General features: G+C 38.8%; 1 protein-coding gene across 1 annotated transcript; it reads right to left on the bottom strand.

The window, feature by feature from the left end:
* Positions 1–225: 225 nt before the first annotated feature.
* On the bottom strand, positions 226–20,896 carry CTH (cystathionine gamma-lyase). Its single transcript, XM_045802025.2, has 12 exons — positions 20,564–20,896; positions 17,395–17,476; positions 15,726–15,821; positions 14,696–14,805; positions 12,532–12,663; positions 8,992–9,049; positions 8,465–8,542; positions 7,210–7,362; positions 5,537–5,658; positions 4,337–4,389; positions 867–1,005; positions 226–406 (listed from the first exon to the last, which is right to left on the bottom strand). Exons 1-12 carry the CDS (start codon positions 20,729–20,731, stop codon positions 380–382), a joined length of 1,218 nt encoding a protein of 405 aa, XP_045657981.1. The 5' UTR covers positions 20,732–20,896; the 3' UTR covers positions 226–379.
* Between the last annotated feature and the right edge of the window lie 468 nt (positions 20,897–21,364).

Below are 21,364 nucleotides of genomic sequence, written 5' to 3'. Positions count from 1 at the left end.
AGAACATTCATTTAATAATTTAAATTCTTCAGAAAAACATAAAAAAATGAATTATTATATTGTAAACATGATCAATATAAATCGTAAGCTATGAAAAAAGGTCACAATCCCCAAAAGCAGCACAAATCCCACCTCCTTCAGAGGCAAATGTATACTAAAATTAACAAAAAGATATTAACAGAATTGACCTGTCAGTTACAATAAGGGAAAGAGGAAACAGTTTTTAATAAGGAGGATCCCTGGAAGGTTACAACTCTGACAAGTAATGAGGTGCCTTAAAATTTTCACTTGAAAATTCTGCAAAGGCTCATTCATGGTCCGTTCAATTACACAGAGTTGATCTTCTCAGGAAGCAACTTCTACCAGCAGTTCTGGAATGCTAGTTACGACCTGCATTTGGAGGGTGCTGCATCAAAAGTGCACAAGAAAAATAGGTTATTAAAACTGCAGGCAAAGACTTCACTTCTTCCAAGGACTCTTTTCTGAATACTACCAGTTTTTTAAATCTGCACTTCAGCTGAGTTCCTTGCAGATTTATATATCCTGTCTATTATAAGAAGAGAAGAAGAAACCTTCAGAATTCAGGGAGGCCGAACAGTGACCACCGGGGCGCCAGGGTGGCTCAGTCGGCTGAGTGTCTGACTTTTGATTTAGGTTCAGCTCATGATCTCAGGGTCATGGGATCAAGCCCCATGTCAGGCTCTGCGGTTGGTAGGGAGTCTGCATGAGATTCTTTCTCTCCATCTGCCTCTGCCCCTTCCCTCCGCACTCTCTCTCTCAAATAAATAAATGATCTTTAAAAAAAATAAGAGAGCGGCCACCCCCCCAAGATTAAACACACAAACACACCAAATAATTAAACTTACTGCTGCCTTCAAAGCTTGATCTAGATCTTCGAGTAGGTCTTTTTTATCCTCTAAGCCCACAGACAGTCGAATCAGTGTGTCACTAATTCCAAGGACATCTCGGTCACTCTTAGGCACTGATGCATGAGTCATGATGGCCCTGAAAGAAAGAATGAGCAAATTTTTGATCAACATATTGTATCTGTCTTATAAGTTGCAATTATCTTCAGTTTTTTTTCTATTCTAAATACCAAATTCTTCATATGCCTATAATTTTTCACAGGCAAAAAAATAAGGAACTGTGAAAATGATCTTTTCTAGTCACTATTGTAAGTGAAAACTAAGATCTTTTATCCTTTTTTATATCATCAATAAACTCAATCCAAACACTGAAGGTGCCAATCAAGCACTCCCACGCAGGAGGGAAAAAGATAGCCTCCAGCTGTGGATTTTAACATCTGCCTGAATGAAGCCTTGGCCAGAAGTCATATACCCCATGACCACCCAGCTGAACTTAAAAAAGACTTGTTGGACCAAGAGCCAGCCAGAATTAATTCCCTCCCGGTCAATGGCACCTTGTGAGGCAGATCAGGGAAAGACAACCCAGGACCAACACCAGTGGCAACCAGTGAGCATTAGGAATTTCAGCACATAATCCATGAATGGAGGTAGAGGCCTGGAAGGATTTTCAAAACCAGCCAGTAACTCATCATCATCATTAACGTGTATAAAGGTAAAGCACCTACTGTGGGTCAAGTACCACAGTAAGAATTGGGAAACCAAGAAAAACGAGGTATTTTTCTTGACCCTACCTAACAAAGCAGAAGCCAAACACTGTGACAATTCACAGAACCGAATAGTCTACAGCACATGCCAAACAAGAGTGGACAGCAAGGACCGCCAGAGTTGAGAGGAGGCAGAAAACTCTGGGCTGAGGCTGAGGCCGAGGCATCATGGAGGAGAGGCTAGTAGTCTTAGTGAACCCTGCCACCAACACTCATCCTTTCCGGGCACACTACCCGAAGATCAACGCCTAAGTTGCTCCGTCCTATCTCACTTCAGATCCAGGGACAGAAAATCTCAGATGCGGTCAACACAAATGAGTATCTTCTTTTATCACTCTACTGAAGTTGTACATGCAAACGTCCTTAAAATGTTCTGTCTTGGGTGCCTGGGTGGGTCAGTCAGTTGGGCATCTGTCTTCGGCTCAGGTCGTGGTCCCAGAGTCCCGGAATCGAGCTCCAGGTCAGGCTCTCTGCTCGGCAGAGAGGCTGCTTCTCCCTCTCTCTCTGCCCCTCGCCCCGCTCGAGTCTGCTTCTCCCTCTCCTCCTTAGCCCACGTGTGCTCTCTCTCAAATAAATTTTAAAAATCTTTTTAAAAAATTAAATAAATAAAAAACGTTCTCTCTTTTCAGGCTTTTAATTCCTCAAAAAAGAGTGTACACATAAAAATAAGAACTTAGGCCTCTGAGCCCAATAGACCTCCACATGAATCAGCTCCTTTACACACTGGCTGAGTAGGCTTGTAAAAGTTACCTGTCCTCACAATCAATTTCTTTATCTAAAATCATAACAATAGCTATCACTTATTATAGGTTTACCATGAGGCAGGTACTCTACTAGGTCATTTGTGTGCATTACTTCATTTTTTTTTAAATGAACAGAAGTTGGATGTAACTCCTATCCCAAGAGTTTATCACAGTCATTAATGGAACACATATAAAGCATTTGCAACCACCTGGAGTGTATCAGATGCCTAATAAAACAAAAATTCCTAATAATAATTAACATTTATTCGGCCCTTAGTATGAACCAAGGCATCGACTTAGGGATATTTTCCCCCCATGTTCCCCTAACAACCCTAAGAGCTGAGCGCAGGGTTATGCACATGTTACAGCCGAGGAAACAGACTGAGACAATGTAAGTCACTTTTCTGAGGTTGCGGAGTTAATGTGCCTGTCAGGCTGGAAGACTAATCGAGCACACATTGGCTCTGCCTCCTCCCGCCCCTATTGCAATGCTGCACCCGTTGCCGCAGCTGGGAGTCACAGAATGAGGGGTGACAGAACAGACAAGCCCTGACCTAATTCACTCGTCCAATAGCAGGCATCGGGGTGATGGCCTCGCTGGCTGGTACATCTGAGGGCCAAGCAACTTTAAACCAAATCCCTGAAGAAATTAGGAGGTGCCAATTTTTAAGAGAGCTTTAAAGTAATACACATTTCATGACTATGAAAAATAACCCAATTTCATATGCTGAGTGTGCCCTCTTGTGCATTCAGACTTACTAGCAGGCATCTTCTGAAAGACTCACAAAAACCTATTTGTGTTACCTTAGTTATTTGAATAATTATTTGGGTATCATACATTTTTTTTAAACTTTATGTGGAATTGCCTGACTCTTCCTTCCAAGAAGCCGCAAGCTACTGTGCGAGGACAGCAAATGTGCCTAAATTCTGGTAATCCCTGACACCCCTCAACATCGTGCTTCCAGAACATAGTTATTATGCAAATTAAAACACAGAAACATGCCAGGTGCGTTTAGTGCTCTTGAAAATTATTAGCTAATGATGTTTATTACCACTGCAATATTTACAAAACATGGGTAGAGTACCATCCAATAAAATCAGGATAGCTCTGGAATGCTTGGGGGATAGGTAATCAATAAATGGTAATTGTCATTTTAATTATTAATCCCATTTTATGGATGAAAAAACTAAAGCTCAGTGGTGAGTAACTGGTGGAGCAGGTGTCAAATCCAGATCCAGGCTGCTTTTACCTCCTCTCGTTATCTCTACGCAAACCCTCAGGAGAGAAGTTGCTAACATATTCCTATGTGACATTTGAGTAACCAGCAAAACTTTCTGAATCTTTGTTTCCTTATCTATAAAACAAGCTGTTGGAGCACCTGATCTCTGGCTGCATGTTCCTATATCCTATGGTGCTTTGATAAAATTAGATGAATTGATTGGATCGGGAATACCAAGTTAGATTTTGGGTTTATCTTGCAGAAAACATGAAGTCATTCAAGGTTTATCCACAGAACAGAAAATAAATGGGATTCGGTGGCATCTAGTAGGGTCCTCTTCTGACCATCAGGGGCATGGCAGTATTTCAACAGAGACACAGTCCCCACTTCCAAGGAGCCTTGAAATCAGCCCTTCTCATAAATGTCTCTGACCTCCCTCCCAGAGCAGAGTGGGATAGAACAAGCAGCTCTTGGTCAGAGGTCAGAGATCCTAAAATAACAGTCCACGGGAATGGCCTTCAGGCAGAACGGAAGGAAGCAAAACTGGGGAGGACACACAGAGCTCACTGAGATTTTGTTGGGGTCTCCATTCTACTGGGTTAAGAGTCCATTCTGATTAACTAGCATGATGCTATTCTTGTCAAATGTCTTGAATTACTCCTGATTTTACCATATTCCTTTTCAAACAACTGTTAAAGCTGACGTCAACGTTAAAACACTGAGAAAAACAGAAATATACTCACGGAAGTTCAGCAAGACTTTCGTATCCTCCCAAGCTCTCAGCCAGAGTAAATAACTATGGCAAAGAAAACATTCATTTAGATCTTTAATTAAAGTAAAAATAAAAAAATACAAAACTAAATGTTTTTAATAAAATGGCCCCGGACACGGGTTAAGAAATGGTGGTTATGAAGGAAAGTACAAGTTGGGCAAGAAACCCAGAGAAAAAATGAAAATAAAATCCGTAACACTGATGTCACCGATTAGACATATGATGTGCAAACTTTTAAAACATTACAAGTTGAGGAAGGTGAATCTCTCATACCTTCCGGATTTGGCCCTCTAAAGTGATAGACACTTCATTAACATAAGTCCTAAAACCTCAGAATTATTACATTTGAGACCTACCTCCGTGGTTACCCTTTAAATAAAAATCTCGACAAGTCTACCAAGTTATACACACTTACTTGTTAAAATAAAACACTTCCTAAATTAATACATCCATTTAACTCCCTCCTGGAGTAGGGAAAAAAACCAAACCCGTTTTTGTATTTAGTGTTATAGTGTCATAATTTTACAAGTATTTTAAAATTACTCTCACAACTGTATTTAATTAAATATACACGCTCTTTCCGCTTTTAGTACAACTTTTAGATACCAGTACAAGATAACTAATCTGGCAGCGGCCTCTGCGTTCGACCTCAGTATTTAACACTCAATCTGCTGCATGAACTCTGCAAGCCCAGTGTATGGAGTTACAGAGGCCTCTCTCCCAGGGGCCCCGAGAGCCTCCTGCCAGCGTGAGACTCGAACAAAGGCCTCTCTTCCTTCACCGCAGGCAGATGCAGCCTGGAAGGCACAGGGTTTGGAAAGTCATTCCTAGGCTGGATTTCAGAGCAGCCTTTGTGCAGTGCACCAGCCGCACATTGCTTTCAAGTTTCACATAATATTTCATTTGGAAAAGGGGTTCAATTTTCAATAAATCTGAAAACCAGTGCATCAGGACGTTCCATCTCTCTCAAATTGATGGCCCTGTCTGGAACATACTCAGATGTCTGCCACTGCACCAAAGTCATTTTCCAACCTAAAGCATTTCATGATACAGAGGTCTGTGGGTGCGACCTGCAGGTACAAAGACATGAATCTGAGCTGGATGGAAAGGAGAGATCATGAACTGCTGTTAATTTACCTCGACGATTTAAAAACCTCTTTTGAAAGTTTACCTTGAGGTTCTTGAGAAACGTCTGAGCATGCTGAAGAGTGCCTTTAATATAAAAGGTGATCATCCCCGGGCAGCCTGTGCACTGACGCTTTGCCAGCTCATGCTGAGGATGAGAGGGCAGCCCTGTGATCATGAGGCATAATAAAAGTCTTATTTTAGAGTCAGACATGTAATTTCAGAACAAATAAATTCACCGTTTGCCGAAGCAAACTGCAAGTAAGCCTAATAATGATGAGCTTTACGCCATGTCCACATCTGACGATTGTACTCTGGCCTCCGTTTCTGGGTCTCCAGCTTCATTCTGACCTATCTTTTCTATCCTCTCCATGCTCGAGCTACACTGACTTTCCTTACACCAGCAGTACTGCACTTTTTTCATCTCAGGACCTTTGTACAAGCTGTCCCTTTAACCCGGAACATTCTCCCTGCTGACTACCCCTGCCCTTCTATTAATTATATCATTCTGCAATTTCTTGTTCAACATCTGTCTTATCCACCAGACTAGCTCTATGTGGAGAAATCCATTTCTTTTGTTAATAATTGGATCCCAGGCCCTAGTTCAAAGCTTGCTCCATCGTGGGCAATTAATCAACATTTGTTGAATGAATCGGAATGTCTGTCCATGCCCATCTAACAAATGCTTCTCATTCTTCAAAGCACAGGCGAAAACTTTTCTCCCTCCCTCCATTCAAAATACACACCAGTCAACAGCTCTTTAACCAGGGCATATACGGCATTTAATCTCATATGTAGTTCTGCCTTGGCTTATCTAAGTTCCTTGAGGACAGGAATCAAGCTCAATTCTCCTGTCCATCCAAGACCACATGGCTAACACCTCAAAGGGTTCAAAGTAACTATTTACTTAAGACCACAGCACAATTTAATAGACTGGCAAAATAAATTCAGAGAGTTATATATAAGTCTGCTAACTGCACATGAGTTGGCAGAGGTGAAAAAATCTGAAAAGGAAGTAAGAGAGCTTCAGGGGAATTTTGATGTGTAAGGAGCAAGTCCCAACCTAAATCAGATAAAAGAGCTAAGGCAGAATGGCAGACTGAAAAGACTGGAAGTAAATCAACTGGAAAGTACAATGTTGCAATCTTGGGACAAGTAAACACAAGCCTTCAAGCTAAAGACCATGGCAGGAGCATCCAATGCATAAAATCAATTTCCTAACATCCAAGCAGCCACTAGATTATAGGCAACACAAGGACACAGACCACGTGTATCTTCACCCCCCAGACCCCCTACAGAGCCTGACATACAGCAGCGTCCAATAATAGATGAACAGCGTTAAAATACATGAAAGCAGCTACCTTACCACATCTGTCATACACAGGATACTTAGGATAACCCATAAAATCCTAGTGTAAGCTTTTGTGCTTACAAATCATATCAACACTGGGGCACCTGGGTGGCTCAGTCAGTCGAGCGTCGACTCTTGATTTCAGTTCAGACCATGATCTCAGGGTTGAGAGACTGAGCTCTGTGTTGGTTCCATGCCCAGCGGGGAATCTACCTCTTGAGATTCTCTCCCCTTTCCCTTTGCCCCTTCCCCCCACTTGCATACACTCCCTCTCAAATAAGTAAATAAGAAAAAGAAAGAAAGAAAGAAAGAAAGAAAGAAAGAAAGAAAGAAAGAAAGAAAGAAAAAAGAAATCATTATCAACATACCAGGATAAATAACCTTTTCTACCCGAGGATTAGATTCCAGAAACTGAGCAACTGCCATTCCATTTTCGAAATGCTTCTCCATTCGGACCTGTAGAGTCTTCAGACCTCGATTGCAGAGGTAACAGTCAACAGGGGATGGAACTGCTCCAAGAGCTGTAAAATGAACATATGCTGGGTTAATCTGAAAGGTGGGGAGGGACCCAGGAGATTCTCTCACTCTCTTTTTCTTTATAGTGACTCTGAGAAACAAGCTACGAAGGCCAATATTTGAGTTTTAGGGGGGAAATTAATGTATCAAATCAGAAGCATAAGAATGAAGCCTAAAGTACACTCAAAGAAATGGGCTTTAAAATGAGAGGGGAAATGAAGATCCTGCAAACTAAACATGAATAAATATGAACTTTTCAAATATGAACATAAATAGTCCTATGATTTCCATTCAATGACATACTGCACATCGTTGAATCTTACATTTCTTTGAATAAGCAGAAAAAAACAGCATTCAGCTCCTATTGTTCCTGAAAGTTCTACCAACATTCTATTTAGCTTTTGTCTAAAGCAGCCTAGGAGTTACTATGCCTCCAAGGTATGTACCTCGCCTCAACGTTTTATAAATCAAGCAGTAAGTTTTGGTTTTCCTCCTTGGTGTTTTTTTGCGTTTTTTTTTACTTTAATGCTTATTTCCTTTATTTATTTAATATTTATTTACTTTATTCCTAAATATGTTTGCATCTGTCAAATCAGAACGGTTTAAACTAAACATCTTCAAATAAACCCTTACCCATACTTGACGTAACTAAACCATCTAAATAGGAAATGGTTTCAATAGACATCTATTGAAAAATACAAGTTTATATATTAAGTGCTATTTAAAGTTAACCACCATTCCAGATATAAAAGACAGAGTATAAGAAAGCCATCATTTCAAATGCTTTATCTAAAGAAAAAAAATCTAATAAGTCTGAAAACTAAAAATTCACTTGGGCTTTACCTAATTATGGTCAAAATTAACATGGATTTGAAAAATAACAAAACTCATCCCTTGAGTCACGTTGTAAAGCCCTGTTATGCTCTAACTATATTTTTATATCCTAATTTTTCTGCTTTCCTTTAAAAACCAGAATCTTTCTCCTCCATTTCTCATTTCTTCCTAATTAGTAGAATGCTATCACTTCACAACATTTAGTGGGACTAAAATATCAAATGTAGTCCCTGTGAGAGGATAAGGGGAATTCTGGGACTTTTTAATACTTACAATTTTGTAAGAAACGGAGCCTATTATGGAGGCTCTCAGAATTAAGAGACACTAAGCCCATTACGACATCACTGTGGCCTAAAAAAACAAAAACCTTTAAGTTAAAAACAACGTGTGTTTATTCTTCATTCTACAATTTCTAAAATGTAACTTTCACTTGAAAAAAAACTCTCTGGGAAAAAGCCCTGTAAAATTAGTTTAAATAAACTGTATTCAATTTGATAGTACCAAAAGCTGTACCTATAAAAAATGAAATAAAAATCATATAAAAATTAAATGTTTCTCTTTAAGCTGTCAGTAGAATAAAACTGTAACTTTTTAAAGTAAATTTTACTCCTCTGTTCATAAGTCATGAGCATAGTTTTGTCTGCTATAAATAAATCGCATATTTAACCAAAGCATAAATTTTTTACTTTTTACATGAGTCACATGAATAATACAAGAAAAGGATCAAAGTATCAAGCGCTATGGTATTTTCACCTATCCATGGAAAGGAACACTCAAAGTGTAGACTATGTATGTCTTACCATTCATATATTTTGTTGCTGAATACATACAAATATCAGCTCCCAGAGCCAAAGGCCGCTGAAAGGAAAAAAAAAAGAGTTTCATTTTAGATAGTAAATCACCTGAAAATATGCTTCATTACATGCCTATTTGCTATTGTAAATTTCATTCCTATTCTACCTTTTCAAAAATACATGCATCTTAAAATTTTCCAGGATCTCTGATGGTATCTTTCCCCTTCATCTTTCCCACCAAATAAAAATACAAAGCACTCAACCCAGTACTCAGTCCAAAACCACAAATTTTCTGGAAATAGCAGGTAAACTCAGGTCAACAGGTCTCCTGACCTTGTTTCTTTAGAGCAGTTGCTGGCTGGTCCTAAGCGTATTACTAAATTTTACAATGCAGGGATGCTGGTATTTTATGACTCAGTAAACACATAAAGTAATAGACATAAACATTTAGCAATTATTATGTCAAGTGAGTATATAATATGCTTAGATTTTTGATCATTAAAACCTGATAATGTATGCTGTGATTATTCACTTGATGTGCCATGATCTTGACTCCTAATTACTCTTTTATTTTACTAGTTTTGCCACACGTAAAGTCACTTAGAAAGAAATTTCTTTGGATTGTTTTCCCTCACTCCATTTTCCTGCAAATCAATCCTTTAGTCTTAAAATGTCTTTGTTTATAGTGAGAATTAAAGTTATAATCAACTTATTCACTAAAAAATATATTATCTATATCTTTCTATTTACATTTTCTTTTTTTTAAAGTAAGCCCTATGCCCATCACAGGGCTTGAAATCACATCCCTGAGATCAAGAGTCAGTGCTCTACTGATAGCCAGCCAGGAGCCTATTTACCTTTTCTTTAAAAGATAGTGTGTGTGTGTGTGTGTGTGTGTGTGTGTGTGTGTGTGTGTGTGTTTTAATCTCACCGTTGTTTAGTCATTGGAAGGTGTTAGTGTAAGGGGCTATAGGACTTTTCATTTGGGGTGTTTCAAAAATTGGATGTTTTAAGTCAGGTATTACTCAAAGCACTCTCTACATAGGTGTCTGCACATCTCCAAAGTGATGGAGTCGAACTAGATGATGGTCTCTTCCAATGCTAACATTCTGTAAACTCTGTGGTCAAGAGAAAAGGAAAAATGAAAACAAATAACATTTGTTGATATCATTAAGTGCGGAGAACCATGTTAAATATTTGACATATCCCAGTGAATTACTACACAAAATATTTTACCTAACTCAATAAAATCAGTACTTTAAGATTCTTATTGTACAGATGAAGAAAAGGAACTAAGAAAAACAAAACGGTGGTGATTGGGTGGCTCAGGCAGTTAAGCATCTGACTCTTGATTTCAGCTCAGGTCTTGATCTCAGGGTGGTGAGATCGAGCCCCATGTCAGGCTCTGCACTGGGCATGGAGCCTGCTTAAGATTCTCTCTCACCCTCTCCCTGTGTGCCCCCTCCCCCAGCTTGCCCTCTCTTAAAAAAAAAAAAAAGAAAGAAAAGAAAGAAAAAGAAAGAAAAACAAAACAGATCATTCAGATGAAGAAGCTGGTAGAGCTAGCAGCCACATCTAGATTATGTAAATCCAGAGGTTCCACTCTCAAAATATGAAACTTTATGATGGTATGCCCATTTTGCCTTCTGTGACATCTATAGAAGACCGAGAAGACAAAAGGCAGGGAAGAAAGAGAACATATCCAGTTTTCATGAGGATAAAATAATGAGAGGACCTTTTCAGAAGATCTACTGTATGCAACTAAAACATGTAGCCACTTAGGGACAACATGATTCTGATTAACTCAACTGGAATGAATCCAGATTGAAAGGAAGCAAACTGCAGTCCCTGGCATGCGGAAATGTGATGTGGGCTTCAGAAAGGTAGAAAAACTGGACCTATTTTAGCGACAGCAACAGGGGGAATAAAAGGGCCGGGCCCGATGAGTAATCTGGGCAGGCCCAGGCTAAAACAATTCATGTCATCTCTTTGGGAATATACAGGACTCACTGTGACTCAGCTAGAGCAACCTATGCTGTGTCAAGTGGCCTTTAGTGTAAGTGGTAGATGGGATAAGGAGTTGGGATAACAAATCCAAGACAGAAAATCACCTGGGACAAATAGATGATGCCAGGAGATTTTCACTTGGAAATAGACTGCTTTACTGGATATAAGAAGCAGCCAAAGATATATCGTGAGCCAAAGGTAGGTGGCCCATGAAGCTGTGTGAATCCAACATAGCCAGGAAATGTGAGGAAAACAAAATAAACCTGGTAGTGCCTTCTCAATAAAATGGAAGAAGGTGAAGAGCAGATTTATACAAACTAAGGCAGCAGCCTGTGCCAACTCCAGGGACCCAAAACGAAAGCGGGGGAAATATAAACAACTGAGCTATAAACATCTGCCCTAATTTAAGAGTAGCAGAAAATGAGCTGGGTTTTCAGGAATTCTGCAGAATAAAGGCCAAGTACAGGAAGTGTAATAAGAATGATCAGAAGGTACAAGCAGGAAGGAAACATCGAGGGGAAGGTAAGCTCCTAACAAGGAAAGGAAACAGATTGGGCTGTTCAGAGGAAAGAGAGAGAGAACACGTGGGGAAAGGGCAGACAACTAATCAATTATAGAGAGATCCTTAGATGATCTACCAAAAGGAACAAAACAGAAAGAAACATCTGGAAAAAAAGTAAGAGAAAAAAGAAAAGGAATGGAGGATGAATGGGAGGGTTTGAGGTGGGAAGAGATGTATGTAGAGGGGTAGGTAGGAAAAGAGATAGTTTAAAAGAAGCACTGTAAAGGACTTGGTACTTACAGCTACAATGTGAAACAGGGAGTAGAAATTCCTAATACAAACAAGGTAAAGCTATAGAGAGCTGGGCATAGTGCATGGGGCACTGAGGGAAGAGAAACTAGAAAGGAGGAAAGTGGAGAAATAATATGTGTGACATCCACTGAGATGTCATGCAGTATAGCTTTCGTTTTCGTTTCATTTAGAAGGTTAGCCAGGTTTAATTAGATAACGTATATATTACATATATTATGTAATACATTTAAATACATCTTAAATTATATAGCTTAAGATTTAATTATGTATTTTAATAATTTAATTATATATTAATACAGTTAAAAATAAACATATATATTAAATATATAACATGTTTTTCAGTCACACCATATATATATAAAAAAACATAACTGATTTATAACCAGCACATAAACATTAAAGTCCCTACTGTTTATAAAGCACTGATAGATAAAATCACATAATAAGGCCAGCTCTTCAGAGAGTTTACACATCCTGAGAGAACTTCAAAGCTTTAATTAAGACATTTAAAACACACAAAGCCCCATATCAGGTATGAACCTAGGATTGGCTGAAAAGATATTAGCTAATGGTAGAAAAGGTCCAATTTTAATTCTCTGTCTAATCAATAACTATGATTAGATTCCATGAGTTTGGTAATGATTTTAATGTAAACAAGTCTTTCCTTTCCTAGTTACAAGTATCTGTAGTCTACAATTTATGCCAAAAATATAACTTTCATTTACCTGGAAATAGGCTGACATAAAAGTGTTATCAATGACCAAAATGATGTCGCCATGTTTATGGACCGTATGTGCACAGGCTTCAATGTCAATCATCTTCAGGTTAGGGTTTGTGGGGGTTTCAATCCAAACAAGCTAAAACAATTCAATAGATGACAATAGTTTATAAAAATATACTGCGCCAATATATGTCTTATATATTGTAACCATCTGGCAGACTACACTGGAAGAATGTGGGTGATGAAGTTGCAAGGGCTGAATCTGAATCCTAGCCGCCATTAACTTCTGAGAGGTCTTAGTTAAGTAACTTACCCTCCATATTCCTCAAATTTTACATCTGTACAATAGGGTTGATAATATTTCATAGCGTTGTTACAAAGATCAAATGAGATAATGTTACATATAAGAAGAAAAGTGCTCAAGTTAATTATTGTAATTCCATTCCATTAAGAAGAGGAAGGATTTCAAAGACAAAATTCAGTGTCTAGGAATTTTGTTCTCAAAGGGAAATAATACAGAACATTAAGACCACAGCCTAGAATTTTCATTAAAGAGAACTATTCCTACAATGCCAAACACATGCTAAATATTAACTTAAAAAATGCCAGATGCATTAGAAACTATAAAATAAGTACCCAGAACTAGAAGAGCACGGGTTTTAAAGTGCAGGAGAGAAGTTACACACAATAGAAAACCTGGTCACAGCTCATTTAAGAAAGAGATAGCATCATACCCCAAAGCCTAGCACAATTCAGGCACACAGTAGATGCTTGACAGTGACTGAAAAGACCAAAGAAAAGAACAGAATTCTGTTTGTTAAACAAGATGCCACTGTATTGAATGACATTACCTCAGCTTTCTTTTTAAAAGGGTTAATGATTCTTTATTACTATATAAATGAGCAAGATAACTAGTTTAATATTCTTCCTACTCTAGAGTCTTACTGTGGAAAGATAAGGTAATTAAAATAATGCGTATTCTACAAGAAATGAATTATTTTAAAAATCAATAAAAAATTATTTCTGGGTAAGAATCTATTACTTATATTTATAATAAAAATAATTAAAATAATAAATGCAAAGTTGATTTTATAGGGACTTAAAAAATCTACTTCATATGATGAGGCAGATACTTCAGGGGGAAAAAACGTACTAATTCAACTCAGTAAGAGCCACTACATAAAGTTCTGTTGACAAGAATTAACATACTCACAATTCGCTTTCCTCCCTTAGAAAGACTCAGACCAGCTATTTTAATAAGTATCTTTTCTCCTAAGCAAGATAAAAAACAAGTTCCTTTGAAAACAAACCTTAATCACTCAAAGCTCACCCCTGTGTTAATCTTCAAAGTAATTATTTGTGTGAGAAAAGGTTTTCATTTTTTAGCACTCACTGCAACATAATCTTGAGTACAATTCAAACCTTTTAATCATTAGCAAAAAGTTGGAAAGGGCTGACTTATAAAAGACACTGGTCCTTCTTTTACCCATGCAGAATTTAAATGAGGCCCCAAGAAAGAATATCACATATGCCATTCACTCAGGCACAAAACACCTTCCGGTGGCATGCAAGCTTCCCAGGATGGAGGCTAAAGATTGCCCGTGGCCCATTCTCTACTTGTAACTATTATTTTGTTGAAGTACCGCTTAGAATTCTTAAAAGGCCAGTGTGCTTAGGGTCTGGGGTCTTGGCAAGCTTCCTTCTCTGCAACCCAATCTCTGTAATGACTTCTGTTACCAATACCAGCTTGGTAATGCAGTATAGAATTGTATGCTTTTGCTAACAAATTTTTTAAATTATTATGTGTTGCATACTGTACTGAGCATTTCGTATTCCTTATCTCATCTAATTTACACAACCATCTTTCTATAAAGCAGGTGCAATTATCCCCATCTTGCAGATGAAGAAACTGAGTCTTTAGTTAAATAATTTGCCCATGATAATACACCATGACACAGAATTAGAACTTGGATCTTGCTATGGAATTCATGTACCTAACCATTATGCAGTAATATTCCAGAGAAGCCAGACCTATCCTAATCTTGTTGATGGTTTCCAATGCCTTCTAATAAAATTTGTTATTCAAATTTAAATTATGTCCTCTAGTAAATAAAATGATAAAAACAAAACAGCACACAGAAAACAGACAAAACTGAAAACCGGGTTACCTTGGTTTCTGGTGTAATGGCTGCCTCTAGCAATTTCGTTTTGGAACAATCAACAAAAGAAATCTTTAATCCAAATTCAGTTGCCACCTGCCTGAAGTACCTGTTTGTACCTGAGGCAGAAAAGAATCAGACAAAATGGAAAGGACATTGTACTGAGAAATGTTCATTCCTTATCGGTATAAATACTTTAAAAATATAAGGAAGTATCAATTACCAATAAAAATACAACTAACAGCAATTGTACCTGGGTTAAATCATTTGGCTATCTTGTATAGTAAAGAATATAAGGCTTGGATTTTAAATTAAAGGTTAAAGAGTCAAATCAGGTGTGTTTTATTTGACTCTTTAAACTTTAGTTTAAAATCAGTCTTGCTTAAAGGTAAGGGCAACCTGTCTTCCTTACCTTCCCACTCACCACTTTAAATAACTTGCATTTAAACTGTTTGGAATGGATGCTCTTAAATTTGGATCCATAATGGACTTCAAGGGGTGAGACCCCTTGATCCTAAAATTAAAATAATAAACATTGGGTGCAGTCTTAAGCACACTTTTCCAGTTTTGTGGGGAAGGGGTGCACATTTTCAACAATTTTCCAAAGGTTCCCTAAAACCAAAAGCCTAAGTATGTAGGGGAGATTAAGGGTCGGGTAGAGGCAAGCTCTTTGGGAGTGGCCTGGGTTATAGTTCATCTTCACTGCAGGCAAAAATTTTAAATAACACTAGAACACCCTCTCTCTTTAAATACTACCTTCTCTGGAACAGAATATATCTGAAAGTTGATCAGGTCCAACATCCTCATCCAGCAGTTTAAATAAAATTATTATTAAACAATCTCTCTTACAAGCAGTTCAGAACATAGACCCTAAATGTTTATGCTCTTCCAAGTCTGGGCCAAGACAGAAGGGTCCGTCACACCCTTAAAAGATAATAAATGATCAATAATCCTGGTAACATTGGTAATATAATTCAGGACCCACTTTATCGTCTTTAAAATATCAGCTGACACAACATGCATGAGAAAGGTCACCTACCTCCATACACATCATCCATGCAAATAATTTGGTCTCCTGCTTTTAAGAGATGGGTAATAGTCACAGTGGCAGCTAAGCCTGAAGCAAAGGCCAAACCTAAAATAAAAGCCAAGTTAGAGTAAGTCAAAAAAGTCAAACCTCTCGGTTGAAAAACACCTACAGTATTTCCTTGCATTACTTTATGATCTTCTCTCTGCTGATAGGACAGCCATCACCACTGAGACACAAGAAGTCTCCTGATGAAAATACAATTGCCAACTCGCCCTTTCTATTTCAAAACTAAAATATCTTTAAGAGAAAAAATAAGTAATTCTGCTTTGGTGGTAGCATTTCTCTGAAACACTTCAAAGAAATAATTCTTTACAAAGTTCTGAGATTAAAGGCCAATTGCCAATTAAATTACAGTTTAAAAACGACAAACTCTAAAAAAAATTTCAAACCTGAGGAACAGAGCTAAGGTAAGATTCACTCATTAACTATATGGATATCCAACTGAGCAAATATTTTAACAAAACTCAAAATCAGACCTGAGATGCGCCTGGCAAATTTGAAAATTTTTGTTTTTAAAATTTTTTAAGTGTGGAATTTCCTTTAAACAAATACGATCCTGAAATCTCGTATAGAACAAAAATAATGAAAACAATTAAAAAAAGAAAACCACCCGGCATTGTGCACATTAAACACTATAAAAGAAAATATCCTGACTAAATATCAGTGCATCACCTTAATGATAAAAATCACCTGTGACTGGTAGAAGGGATAATTCAATTAACTTGAAAAATGTAATTCCTATAAAATCTTCTCAGAAAAGTTTAGGTTAGAATTACAGTTCTCTACTCAGAACATCTGTAGTCCAATTCATACAGAAAGCTAAACTTTAAACCCAGTTAAAAACAACCATGTTTTCTGGAGCCCACTTGAAAAAAAAATGTCTGCCACAAGACTACTCAGCCTTTACACCCCCTGCAGTAAATAATGTTCCCTCTATAGGACTAAATTACAGAAGTTTAGTGTTCAAAAAGAACTCCCCTCAACCAAAACAAAAGACAAAACTCCCCAAACCCCCAAAAACCCACATTAACATTTCTAACCCCGGCACTCTTGCTATGAGAAAACTCATAAGATTCATTTTCTCTTCACTATTCTATCCTCATTCAGTATCATTTATATAAAAAATATGAAAATGATTTAACAGTAATCCACCCCTTCACGAAAAAAGATACAAAGAGTTAATCCTTAATCTCTGAGAGCATATTATCAAGGGCACCAGGTAAATGTTCCCTGGTGTTGTTCTCAAGCATTATCAGGTGAATGAACCAGAGTATCAGAAAGCTTATATTCTCAGAGGTAGTGTTATAAAACTCTGTTAATATTTATCTATTTATACTGACACCTTCAGATGAAGAGTGCATTTACATGAATACTAAATGGCAAATTCAGCCATTTTCCTCTATTCATATTTGTTTTTACCTAATAATTACACATATGCATATTACGCCATCTGTGGGACCTTAGACAAAAAAAATTCAATGTCCTGGTAAAAATAAAAGTTTTGAATTAGCTAATCCTTATTCCTTTCCAATTCTAAATTCTGTGCCTCTATGACTTTGTCTATACATATAAGAATGGGTTTTAGACTTCACAAACTTTGAAATGGAAAACCGCTTACTGTACTTGGCCCCATCCAGTGCTGCCACTGCTTTTTCCAAGCAATTCCTGGTGGGGTTTCCAGAACGGCTATATTCAAAACCCTGAAGAAAAGAAGTTAGAGTTTATCCTAGGAGATTTAGGTTTATTTATCAGAGTCCTAACATAGACACCTCCACAACTAGAGGTTCATCCAATGATAATGATCTTCTATTATTTAGTTATGACATGTCTTGCCACTAAACAGGAGTTTAACACATCTGCCTTCGGCTCAGGTCATGATCCCAGGGTCCTGGGTTCCAGTCCCACATCGAGTCCACCATCCTGGCATGGCATCATCGTGCTCCCTGCTCAGCGGGGAGTCTGCTGCTCCCTCTCCCTCTGCTCCTGCCCCCCTGCTCCTGCTCTCTCTTTGCATGCACTCTCTCTCTCCCAAATAAATAAATAAAATCTTTAAAATAAACAAATAAATAGGAGCTTAACAATATTCTGGGGGCAATGGTGTGAAAAGGCTCTGAAGTCCACCAAACTGGATTAGAATTCTATAGCTGCCCCTTATGAGCTGTATGCCAAATAGATAAGTTACTTAATGTTTCCTAAAGTCGATCTCAGTACCTATAAAATGGGAATAAAATACAAAAAACTAATTTGTAAAACTGTTGTGATGATAAAATTACACAATGTATAATAAGTTCTCTACATGGTGCTTCACACGTGCTAACTACTAGAGAAAGGGTTGTTTTTACCATTAGCATTATTATGATGTTAGACTCACCTTTACCCATTAACTTGGGGAATTCAGGAAAAGGGAATCACCAGAGCCTACAGAGTAAACTTACTTCTAACCTGTATTTCATTTCCTAAGAAATAAGTGATACAAGTCCTGTTTAGCATCCTGCAGGAAACTATGAACAGATCCTACAAATGCTCAGAGTTCAGATCTTGGCGCTACAAAAGCAACTCAAAAAATAGACAGTAGTTCTTGGCAAAGTGGCTACACACAATTTTTAAAAATTCGCTCTTTTTACATTTAGCATACTAGGAGTATTCATTCAGTCATTTTATTTAATACTCATGGTCGGCTTTTAGGAAAGTGAAGCCAAAGGTTATAGGGAACATCAGAACCAGTATTCAAACCTAGGATTTAAACACTGACTGAAAATGCTATATTTTCCCCATGCCTCATACAGCACATAATAAAACACAACAACCATTTTTTACACATTGTTTCTGATTCGGAAGCTCCTAGTATTAGTAATATATTACTAAAATCTATATATTTTAAGTTTGGTTGTTTGTTTTCTTGTTTTAGACAAACTGAGCAGATATATTTTATACAGTTCAGGGATATCCTCATCCCTCCCTCACCATCACCTCCTTGATGTGACTTGTACTCCCCAGACAGAAAAAATTTGGATTCATGTGGCTTCTGCCACAGAAAGGCACCCGTGTTTCCATAATTATTCACTGCAGAGATTTAACTCTGGGGTGGGGGCGAGGCATATTTTAGTGGCAAATTCCCACCCTCTCACCCATTCAATGGCTTTCCAAGTGGAATAGGAGAAATAGATGGTTCTCTTCAGCTCCTCAGGTTCTCTTTAGTGCTCTTCACTGAGTTTTTAAAGGTACTAAGAGGTGTCTGGTATTTGTAGATTTTACCACCCCTATTGGCTCTCTGAAAATATTTAATTACTAATATCTGGTTAAATGGTTAACTTTTGTACCAAGAGCTAAAGCTTGGACAGTCACACGTTCACAAAACCCTACACCAGCAACAGACTACAAGCTTGGAAAACAGGTGTACACGTTCTGATTCCAAAATACAGTAGCTAGAAGCATCCTAAACCAGTTGTAGAAATGCCCTTTAAAACTGTACCTCACAAAACAAAGGGCTATGTTTAAAAGAATTTTCCTAGACTTACATAACAACACACTAAAGAGGTCTTTGAAGTATAACCAAAGCTTTGGACCTACAAAGTTTATTGAACTGATTTCCTTAAAAGCTCTGCAACTTTTAAATACTTCAAATTCCCATCAGTGTGTTGCCAAAAGGGATTAACAAAGACTGCTCCATCAAAACCTTACAAGTCATTTATCTATAACTGTAGGTCAGTTCCTTTTGTATAAAAAGTGTGTAATATTTGTCCTGCCCTCTGGCCTGCTTGTTGAGAGGATCAAATGGAAAAAGTATAAATGTGAACACTGTGAAATACCGAACTACTGAGCAATTATAATGTAACATAAAGCTTAACATCTATATCAATAATTTATGTAGGAGGTACTGATTAACCCCCTTTACTCAGGATTAACCTGAGGCTTGGATAGGTTAGGCAACTTGCTCAAGGTCACCCAGATCAGAGGAGGTGCTGTCGGAATTCAAACCTAGCCCCTCTGACTAGGTGATTTGTGCTCTTAATCACTAAGCCACACTGCTTAAATGATGCAATGGGTTAGATTATTACTAGTATTATTGGAGTATAGCAGAGTGTAGCCAAATGCCTAAGAGAAGGGTTCTAGAACAGGGTTGGAATCCCAGTGTGCATACACCATTTACCAGCCATGTGGCTCCAGGCTAGTTACTTAGTATTCCTAAATTTGTTCATTTGTTTTTTTCATAAGAAAAATGAGAACCTAGTTCAGACTAGGGTGGTTGTGAGGATTATCCCAGACCATACTTGTAATACATCTGACATACTACATGTAAGTCTGTATCTAGCCCATAGCAAGTAAATCACTATTAATAACAACAATACAGCCATTGGGCATGATCTTGATTCTAAGTGAGTTATCAGACCCTGAAGAGTCTGGTTGTTGCGGCTGTTGTTGTTTGGTTGACTCCCTACGTGTCTTTATAATTTTTCTGCTGAAGGTAATTCAACAAAGTTATGACCCTCAGTTCTGAACCGCAAATTTGCCAACATTACATGAATTTCAGTTCAAATCTATATGGCAAGTTGGACGAACTGTTCCTTCCAGTCCTGCTTATCAAAAGAAATGTGATCATTGGACCAGCGAATACAAAGATTTAGTACTAGGAAGATCACGGGTGTAGCAAACCTCCCTTTGGAGTGCCTTCCTGATGTATAAACCATCTTATAAATTTCTTGCACGCCTTTTTATGCATAAGCCATCTCTCTTTACCCGCCCAAAACCAGCCCCACCCCCCACCTTCCCAGCCAGCCCCAGCTCACCGAGTGCTGGCCGGGAGCCTCTTGCTTGAACGTGGTGGCCAGTGAGATGGGGGGCACTACAGCGTGGGAGGTCCACTGCTCCGGTTCCTGGCCCACATGGATGGCCTGCGTGGCGAAATGTTGGAAGCGAGGCTGGAAACCATACAGGGAGGCGTCTTTTTCCTGCATGCTGAGCTGCGAAGGAGGGAAAGAGAAAAAGAGCGAGGAAGATAAAACTAGAAAACTAGTGTGACAGGGCCTGAAAGAGACACAAGAATCAGGAGAAAGGGAGCTAAAGACACGCCGGGCTGACGACACCGAGCGGACAAAAGCCAGGCTCCGGGACTCAGTGGCTCAGACTTTAGTAGCCGGCCGGTGGTTTGCGTTCACCGCAGGCGGAACGAGCGAGACCCAATGAGCGAAGGCCCCGACGCGACCCTCGTTCCTCATTGGCCGGAAGCGGAGGCGTTGCCTGGAGCGTCGCTGGGACCGCCCTTCCCGGTGCAGAAAGTGGAGTGAAGCGGGAGTCTGTGTGTCCACGTGGTGTAGGTCCCTGCGGGCAAAATTCCTGAGTCCTGGCGGTGGTGGGGGGGAGGCTGCCATGCTGGCTCCAGTGAGCCCCTCGGGCGTCTGTGTGACCTCACGCCGGAGGTTTGCCTGAAAGGTGGAGAAAGGCGGGCTTGGTGTTGAAACCGAGTAACCTTGTAAACAGGCCACACAAATAGCCTCCTCCTACTGTAGCCAGTGTCCCTGACCCCTACCCTCAGCCCCCTTTGTTCAGAGGGCGGTGCTGACCGACGCAAGCAACGAAGCGGAGATTCG

This window comes from Ursus americanus, chromosome 12 (assembly GCF_024610735.1).
Source record: "Ursus americanus isolate L20-20 chromosome 12, mUrsAme1.1.p, whole genome shotgun sequence".
Lineage (NCBI taxonomy): Eukaryota > Metazoa > Chordata > Mammalia > Carnivora > Ursidae > Ursus > Ursus americanus.
The sequence above is the reverse complement of the archived record's forward strand: the minus strand, read 5'-3'. Positions and strand labels throughout refer to the sequence as shown.